This window comes from Oryx dammah, unplaced genomic scaffold (genome assembly GCF_014754425.2).
Source record: "Oryx dammah isolate SB20612 unplaced genomic scaffold, SCBI_Odam_1.1 HiC_scaffold_2, whole genome shotgun sequence".
Lineage (NCBI taxonomy): Eukaryota > Metazoa > Chordata > Mammalia > Artiodactyla > Bovidae > Oryx > Oryx dammah.
Window position 1 is genome coordinate 38508833 of NW_024070186.1, and position 10051 is coordinate 38518883.

The 10051-nt window shown below is 40.3% G+C and overlaps 1 protein-coding gene across 1 annotated transcript; it reads right to left on the reverse strand.

The window, feature by feature from the left end:
• Positions 1 to 1462: 1462 nt before the first annotated feature.
• On the reverse strand, positions 1463 to 9747 carry TM4SF1 (transmembrane 4 L six family member 1). The gene is made up of 5 exons (XM_040234599.1): positions 9422 to 9747; positions 7821 to 7910; positions 7586 to 7731; positions 4560 to 4740; positions 1463 to 2318 (listed from the first exon to the last, which is right to left on the reverse strand). The coding sequence occupies exons 1-5, from the start codon at positions 9596 to 9598 to the stop codon at positions 2304 to 2306; spliced, it is 609 nt and encodes a 202-aa protein (XP_040090533.1). The 5' UTR covers positions 9599 to 9747; the 3' UTR covers positions 1463 to 2303.
• Positions 9748 to 10051: the final 304 nt, after the last annotated feature.

Consider the following 10051-nt stretch of genomic DNA (forward strand, 5'->3'; position numbering starts at 1 on the left):
GTGCATGCTAAATCGCTTCAATCGTGTCCAACTCTTTGCGACCCTATGCGCTGTAACCTGTCAGTTTCCTCTGTCCAGGGGATTCTCCAGGCAAGAATACTGCAGTGGGTTGCCATGCTCTCCTCCAGGGGAATCTTCCCAACCCAGTGATCTAACCTGTATCTCTTATGTCTCCTGCATTGGCAGGTGGGTTCTTTACTGCTAGCGCCACCTGGGTAACCTAGTGCCTAACGACTCTTAAGAGGCCCATGGATTGCTATCTATGGTGAGAAAAGTTGTTAAACTTGGATGGAAAACAAATTTATCATTGTTTTTATTAACCTCTAATGAAAATTTAGTATTAATATATCCTTTGTTGTGACTGCATGGAAGAAGTCACAGCAGAATCAGGATACTGATTGTACTTTGAACAACAACACAAAATTACACATCTTTTTGTATCACATCAAAATTGTTGGATATATCTCAAAATATCATTTCAACTGGAATTGTATTTCAAAAGTACGGTAGTTTGGGGACTTGCCTGGTAGTCCAGTGGCTAAGATTCCATGCTCCCCATGCAGGTGACCCAGGTTTGCTCCCTGGTCAGGGAATTAGATCCCACATGCTTCACCTAAGGGTTTATATGTCACAACTAAAAATCCTACACACCAGTGCTAAAGATCCTACATGCTGAAATGAAGACCCCATGCAGCCAAATAAATTAATAAAAAGAAGTACAGTAGTTCTTAGACACCCCCTCTTTAGCCCACTGCTAGATCACTCTTGATCACTGTTTTCCTGTCTACAGGTGCTGGTGTGATGGAGCTGCCTTACCAGACAACTATCTTATGATTTTAAAAAATATTTTGTTAAAATAGTCAATATCTGGGTTTACTTTCTTATCCTATGTCTTTGTTTTTTGCATTTTAAACAGTATTCTTCAAAGGAGTCCATAACCTTCAGCAGACTGCCTGAAAGACCAAGGCACAAGAAAGATTAGAACCCTTTAGGCTGGAGACCTTGGTCTCAGGAGGAGCTCTGCTGTCTAACAGCCAGTGAGGCTTCTTTATTAACTAACTAGTTTGTCTGTTGCCTAGGCCAGTAAACACCAAATGCAGACAGTTTCTGTATACAATTCCCAGTAGGGCAGGGGATTCTTGTCACTTGAAAGAACCTAACAATATAACAGATGCAAGATGTAAAGCGAGAAAATGTCTGTTACGTCCAGAGGAGCCTGCTGTCTAGAGACCCAAGGCAAAGGAAATTTGCCTGATGAGGTGGATGGCCCAAATGCATGCATAGTAGAGGAAGATAGAAAAGGAGAAAGAGGCTGAAGAAGAGAAAGTGATCAAGAAACCAGAAGACACAAAGCCCCTAGCAATGGAGGCCATACAATCTGCAGACTGAAAAAAAAAAAAAAAAAAACAGGAAGAAAAAAAGAGGAACATGAAACAAAGGACGATGAAACCAAACAACAAAATGGTAGTGAATACTTTATTTGCTGTATTGAAACAAGTAAATTTGGGGGTATTTCCTCATGGTCCTCCCTCCCCTCCTTCCCCATATTCCCATGATGATCAACTGCTTTATTCCATTTCCCATCTTTCTTCTTGTCCAGGCCTTTCTCTTTTTACATCCATGATCCTCAGTCTTGTCTTTGAAGGCCAAAAAGTTTTCCACATGTCAGAAAAATCCAGGATTTGGTAGTCCTTGTAGTAACTCACTGCTTTGCCTATTTTGACTCATTCATTTAGATTCAAGTATTCTCAATCTGCCCCCCAACCCCCAACCTGGGGAATTACATGTCTGTTTCATAACATGAATCAGTTCAAAAGCCCCCTTGTTAGAGCTTTGTATACAAATGGGAAACACCATATAAACAGTGAAAAAATATATCTTTTCAGGTTGTTGGATTTTCTCCTTAATGGTCTTTAAAAAAGCAACTAGAAATCTTTCACTTAATAAACACATGCACATATAAATATATAGAATAGTAACTGGAATGTGATATTTATCATTGTAATGTTTCTCAAAGACATGATTTCAGCCAGAGTTTATCTCAAGTAGGCTGGACACTGTCAGTCTGTTAAATTAACTCCAGAGTGTGGTTTATTTTCTTACTCTTAAAAAAAAACACAGAATTTCTCTGCTAAGTTCAAACACCAATATCCGGAGAAGATGCCAGTCTTTATACACACTTATAAAAGTAGAACACGTAGTGTATGATACACTGGTATAAAGTTTTACAAATTAATACAAGTAAAATATATAAATTATAGTGACACAGAGGAAGATTTGGGGTTTGTCTTGGGGTAATTCTTCTAGCAGTCATATTGCTGTAAAAAAAATGAAATAAGTATCAGGTTCTGATCAGGCTAAACAAACAGTGATGACATTTCGGTGCTTTAAATCTGTTTTAAGCAAACATAAAGCAGACCAGTCTGAGCTTCAGCAGGGGTTGGGCCAACAACAATGAGAGCTTAGACAATGATGATAAAATGTTTCCTAAACAAACCGGACCATTGTCCTTCCCAAGTAAAAGCTGAAGAAAGAGGCCGTGGAAAGTGCAGCTTACAAGGCCTGGCTGGCTTTTATATGTTCCGGTGGGTTTTTAACCTCAAGGATTTAAGATAATGTCATGGGAGTTTTATATTGGTGCCAACTCAATGTGGGCAACTTTTGAATTAAATGCTACATACAGAGTTGACCAATCTATACTAAAAATCTTGCTCTTTGAAACTGTCTTTTGTCTTGCAAACAAACATAACAGATCTGACCTGCAGTGTCTGGGAAGAAACCACCCCTATAGTGACTGGGAAACCCAGTAGGGCTCTTGGCTCCCTTAACCTGGAAGAGTGTCATTCTGCCAAACCACTGTAGCAATTTTAGTCATTGACACATTATATTGTTGTTTAATCACTAAGTCTTGTTTGACTCCAGCCAGGCTCCTCTGTCCATGGGATTCTCCAGGCAAGAAAAAGAGTGGGTTACCACTTCCTTCTCCTGAGCCAGGGGATCTTCCTGAGCCAGGGATCCTGCTTCGGCAGGTGAATACCTGTCCCCAAAATGCACCAGTGCTGAAGTACATTGGGGTCTCACCCAGTTTATACTCTTGCCTTGTAGGAAACTTAAGGCTAAAGATAGGTTATATTATAGTAATCCCAAGAGCCTTCTTTGCCTCTGCCCAACCGTATTGCCTGGAAACAATTCCATATTGAAAGTTTTCCACTCTGCTGTTTTCTCGGAAATTTGGCAGGCTCCCAAAGCAATTATTAATCTTGCTGTATTTGCCTGATAAGGACATCTAGATTTTTATTTTAGCTTCCCCTCAAAAATTATAGAAAGTTTCCATCTATTTAGAGCAAAGCTTTTCATGATAGCCCTGGTTTTCATTTTTTATTAGGCTTAGGCTTTGTCTTACTTTCAAAGAAAGTTAGGAAACCTTGAACCAGAGAAGTAAATGGTTAGGAAAATAGAAATTAAATAAGTTTCAGTTTTCCTAATCCTGCTTTACAGAACGAGACATAAAACAACCCTCCCTTTCCCCCAAATTTGACCAAAGCTGGACTTCTATCAGTTCAAGAATATATGTTTTTTTAGGAAAATATAAAAACAAGAACTTTCCCCACTACTAACAAATGCGTATTTCTTTTCCAAATCACATCCCCAGGAAACAAGCGCTTCCTGGTTTTCTTTCACACTGAAAGGTTTTTAATAAGCTGTTATTCAAAGGTCACTAGTGATTCTCTATGCTTAGCTATTTGGGCATTTTTGTGACTCCTTATTAGGAAGGAACTGTAGAAACCCAACAGAACAGCAAGTCCTGCACATAGGTTAAGAGCAGGAGCCGTGGCATTTGAAGCCTGTTGCTTCCTGACTAGGTGATCTTAGGATCATTGCTTAATCTCTGCATCATAGGCTCTTCTGGAATAGGGGTTTAACATGATGCCTAGGACAATGCGTGATAGCAGTTACTTGTGTATACTAGTTGGGAATGTGTGAGCAGGCAGAGAGAGAACATTTCTTTTGTGTCTCTGCAGTCTGAGCAGGGGTAGCGAAAGGGGTAGTGGGTTAGATCCTGAAGAAGCACCTTGTCTATGGGTGATATTGTCTTATTTACACAGAGCCAACTACAAAGAACCAAGATAACTCAGTAACTGTGACTCTCAAGGAAGCTTACCATTGAGAGCAAAACCCAATGAGGGAAGGGATAGTTAGGGAGTTTGGGGTCAATACATACATACTGTTGTGTTTAAAATAGATATCCAACAAGGTCCTACTGTATAGCACAAGGAACTCTGCTCAGTGTTATATGGCAACCTAGGTGGGAAGGGAGTCTGGGGGAGAAGAGATACATGTATATATATGACTAAGTCCCTTTGCTGTCAACCTGAAACCATCACAACACTGTTAATTGGCTCTACCTCAGTATAAAGTAAACAGTTAAAAAGAAAACCCACTGCTGTAAATGCTTTTCCACAAAAATGGAATAAACACTAGTAGGTCGAGCAGGGTTTAATTTTTGTCTTCTTGTCTCTAGGATGAAAACAATGGTGCATTTTTACACAGGTTCTTACCTGTTGGCGAGAGGAACAATAACCACAGACACCTCCAAGCATTCCGTTTATTACTTGAATGAGACACAAGATGAATTCAATCCCACCAAGTGCCAAGAGGATCGAAAACAGAGAGACATTCCATTCCACTATATGCCTGGGTTCGACACATTGGGACCATGTGGAGCTATCCAGAAGGTAACTGTGGATAAAAAGAGAAACTTCTGACACACAGCCACACCAATGGGATGTCTCATAAACATACTTCTGGGCCATGTTTTTTCATTTAGAGAAAAAAAAGATTAATTCAATGCCTTATATCAGATGCTTCCAATCCAAGTCTTTCTGCAGAATAAGGAATTTAGCCCAGATCTTGTTGCAATAATTAATAGAAAATTCAGCAAAGACTGTTGAGCACTCAGTGTGAGTTAGACATCTAGACAAGTCTAGGGATAGAATAGCCTGAACTCTGTCCTGGAAAAGCATTTCTTAAGAGAAGGAATGATAGGCAATCTGAAAGCAACCAATATCTTGATCAGGTAAACTAACTGTCAAAGGGTCACAGAGGAAGGACATGTAACTTGGGCAAAGGAGAAGAGTTGCTTATGTATCTAGTCCACAAGTCTGAGCTCCATGAAGGTAGGAACTAGAGCTGTTCATCATTGTCTATTCAATCCCTAGACCAGTATCTGGCCCATAGTAAGTATTCAACACAGTGGAAGAAGGAATTGAATGACAAATAGCAATCTGAAGTCATTTTGTGAAATGTTAGCTAACCATCTGCTGTTGTTTAGTTGCTAAGTCATGTCCAACTCTTTTTCAACCCCATGGACTATAGCCTGCTAAGCTCCTCTGTCCGTGGGATTCTCCAGGCAAGGATACTGGAGTGGGTTGCCATTTTCTTCTCCAGGGGATTGAGCCCATATCTCCTGCATTGTAGGCAGATTCTTTACCACTCAGCCACCAGGGAAGCCTCATCAAACCATACTGGAGTCATTATCTGAATATACATATCCTTAATAAAATAGGATTCAATCATATGGGAAATTCTAGGATTAACTTAATTCCATTCAGAGATCTGGAATAATTCTTTCCTTGTAATGTCTTCCTACCACAACAGGACAAAGGGACTAGGGATTAGAGACCTCATTTTGGAATGGTTAATGGAGCCAATCAGAAATTCAATTTGATTGATGGAATTATGATTGATTATGAAAAAATTCTGTTCTTCTGACCCTGTATTTAACAAAAATCCATAATTTCAGGACACAATGGAAAAAAATTCTCTGGCTTTACTTGGCTATTAAGCAACTAACCACTGGCTTGTTATTTCCCATACTGAAATCTCTGAAGAAGTAGAGATGAGGAATGACATAGAAACTGGAGGTTTCTTGCAGAAGTTGATTAGATCCATGAGAGGGGAGATAGAATAATCAGCTATAAACTTTCCTTAAGTTTATAGCTGATGAATCGCCTCTCCTTGGATGAATCATAATGTTTTTTTAGAGGTGGGTTTGTGTGGTAGATCACATGTTTTTGAATACAGGAGTAACCAGTTTCTACTGGTACATTCAGTATATTCAGAACAAAGCATGAAAAGTATGATCTGAGAAATCATGATCAATAACAATTTTAAACACCAAAATTTCAAATTCCAGTGAGCACTGTTTTCCTTCAGAAGCTATCATTGGGCTGTACCCATTGGAAGCTGTAATAAGATGGCAGTGCTCATTCTGTTAGTTTTTGTGACAAATATTTTACATGTAGTAACTTATCCTGACAACTGTCATTGGTTTTATTTTACAGATAAAATAACTGAGATGCAGAGAGCTCAATTCATCTTTTCCTAGTTACTGAGACAGTAAATTCAGAGCTGGAATTGAATTCTGCTGCTGCTGTTGCTAAGTCCCTTCAGTCCTGTCCGACTCTGTGCGACCCCATAGACGGCAGCCCACCAGGCTCCCCCATCCCTGGGATTCTCCAGGCAAAAACACTGGAGTGGGTTGCCATTTCCTTCTCCAGTGCATGAAAGTGAAAAGTGAAAGTGAAGTCGCTCAGTCATGTCCAACTCTTCGAGACCCCATGGACTGAAGCCTACCAGGCTCCTCCGTCCATGGGATTTTCCAGGCAAGAGTACTGGAGTGGGTTGCCATTGGAATTGAACTCAGGATCAATCTAATTCCATATTCACAATCTCAAGATATCACTCCATGCCACAAAATTCATGAGAGACAAACATTCCTGAAAGTATATGAGCAATTCAAATTCATGATTCATATTATTTTCACTCATGAATCCCATGACTAAACCTTTCAAAATTCAGTATGTCATTCATTTATCATTATGTACATCCATTTCTATCAGCTATTTCTGTCCTTTTCACAATAATAGATAAGTAATACAGTATCAGCATAAAACAGTAGAGCCACTTGGATTTTCCCAGTGTTAAAGTCATGAATAAGATCTGTCTTATACAGCCTGACCACTTTGAATAAAGGGTGTATTATACATAATTGCTATGTTATATGTGAGTGTGTGTGTGTTGGTAGTATGATTGACCCTGGGCTCTGGTTAAATCCATATGGCTTTCACCGGTGCTTTATAAGGATTCCATAAGATTTTCTTCTAAATAGTAGAATCAGACAATTGCTCTGGTATAGTATACACACTATACAAGCACAGACTCTATAGCTAGGCTGCCTGGGTTCAAATCCTGACTGTCACATCTTAGCAATGTGACTTTAGATAAGTTACTTGATCTCCCTGGGCCTCCATACCCTCATCTGTAAAAGAGGAGAAATAGTGGAAGTCCCCTTACATGTCATCAAGAGGACTGAGCCAGTGAATCCATTAAAAAGCTTCTCTGGGTCAGAGACTGGGAATCTATCCTCTGATACCCATTTCCTGAATTGTCCCCCAGTCAGTGAGAATAAACCTGGCAAGAGGATGGATGAACGAATGGTTGATGCCTTTTTAATCTGGTGGGTTTACCACTATACACACGTGGTGGATAAGAATGTACAGCCTTATTGGGTACAATCACTTACTCTCCCTCTGTGTTGGCAAAGGTATAGTTCCACTGGCCACTGGCATCCATGCATCTTGGTCCTTCCTCTAAGGCCAGTGCAGCCACAATGACACAGTAGCCAGAGCCTCCAATTCCAATGAGTGCAGCCAATATAGAAGACAGCATCTAGGGAAGGGAGGACCACCAGAAGTGAGGCACAGAACATCACAGCTACCCCTTAGGGACCATTTCCCCACCAGAGCAGGAGGACCTACCGCACATCTTTTGCCACAGTTTTCATGGCCACAGCACCCGCAGCAGTCTTCCTGTTCCAGCCCAATGAAGGTGAACGCTGGCAGGAACATCTGGTTAGAAAGCATGCAAATTGAAATCATTGACTTTCCCCAGGTCCATAAGGGTCAATCAATCTAAGCATCTTTTGGTAAAACATTTTTCTTTCTGATATTGCTGAACGTCTTTGGGTTAGGCTGAGCAAATATCTCAGAGAACATAAACTCTGAGAAGAGAAAAAACCTTCAAAGTGTAATATCTGATTATTTTTATGTAGTGTGTCACGTTAGGTAGGGTCAGGATATAGCATGGGAGGGGTAAAATAATAACCCATAAATGTGTTAAGTCCATAAGAGTTCATAACATAGTTCCAGATGCAAACTGTTTTGAAAATATTAAACCCTGTGTTTAAATCTGTTGGTTGGTTGGTTGGTTTACCCTTGTAAAGCATGGAGGAAAACAACAAAACTTTAAAAGAATAACTAAAAAAATTTTTTTATAAACAAGAGAGAGGAAAACTCAGTAAAGATGCACTGCTTTATTGAAGACACCATTGCATGGTTGTAATGTCACAATAAAGCTCTTAAAATGAGCTTGAAACCCTTTGAGTTCAAGATCGAAAGAAGTTTAAACAAGCAAGGTATTGTATTAAAGACAAATGTTTATGAAATTAACTATACCTCAGTGAAACAAAACAAGACAAAAACTGACCTGAGAACTAGTGGGAGAAAAAAAAAACACAAGTGATTATGTTAGCATGATAGTAATGCTTAAATTCAAAGCAGATTTGCCATACCAAAGTTAGCGTATTAAGTTTAAATATCCTTTACTCGACTAAGAAAAATATTCTGTATGGTATTAGCAGTTCCATAAAACTTTTCTTTAAAATTCTCAATCCCAGCATGTCAAAGTGGCAAACCCAAGTTTGCCCACATTCTTTCCAGGCTATGGTCGAAGCTAATACTTTCAGCACCCAGGTTGGCAGGCAAATTCCTCTCACTTCACTTAAAAACAAACCTTGGAAAAAACAACACATTCCACTATTAGCTTCAGACCAGGATTTGCTGCTAACTGAAGGATTTTCCCTAAACGCCACACCCCAGGCTTACATAAAGGAGAAAATGTATAGTCCTTTCTAAATAGCAGCACTCTCATAATTCATTATTTTTCCCTGTCACAGATGCTTGAGAACAAACAGCCAAGAATTTGTATCCAAAACTCTGTTGATTTAGACAGAGAACTATCGGACTCCTCCCCGTTTCCCAGAGCGGATGTGAAATGAGTACTGGCTCCAGGACTAGAAACTCTAGAGGTTCTCAAATCTGATTGAAAAGCTAGCCTGTTTCCAGCTGTAAAGTAAGAGAATTTAGCAAAAAAGGTAGTTGAAATGGGGATTTTGTAAACCAACCTCTAGTAAAATTAATACCCTATACCGATCTCAATCTTCCTTGATAAGTTTTCAAAATAAGAATGAACAAAAATCCTGGATTTGGAAACATGCCTTATAGAAAACTTTCCATGAAAACATCTCATCTAACAGGAAATAAATTTTTTTCAAGGCTGTAATGATTTCTGAACGACTTACCAGCAAGCCCCCTCCCAGGATACCGGAGAAGAACCACACGAAGCGGCTGAGATGGTTATCAGAAGCATACTTGGTTTCCCCATTAGGAAAGTAAAGCAAAATATTAGCGACAATGCAGAGGATGGCGAGCCACACCAGCGAATGTCCGATGCATCGCGCGCATCTTCCGTAGCACATGGTGGTGGGAATTTATGTCCCCCCTCCCTTTACTCCGCGGCTGGGCTCGGTGATGGCCCTGATCAGATGAGAGCGTGCCCCGTCTGCGGGAGAAAGCAGAAACAGTTCTCAGCCCATTCCTGCAACCTCTTAAATACTCTGAGTTCTTAGTCACCACCGGTACTTGGTTTTCATTGGTCCTGATTGCAGGCTCCAGTTGGGGGGGGGGCGGGAGGGAGGGTTGGTAGGGAGAGACTGTCCCGCCCTCCAAATGAAATCCTTGGGACAAAAGAAACCAGGGGCAGGACCTGAGAAACAGCCTCTGTTATAGGCGAGAGAGAAGATGATTAATCCTCCACAAGGAATTCACTGTGTAACTCCTTCACAGGATTAAGAAAAAATCCACAGGAAAGTCTAATTCAACTTTCCAGTAAATGCCAAGCGTCCGCCGTGTGACAGCCCTGGTGGAGGCTA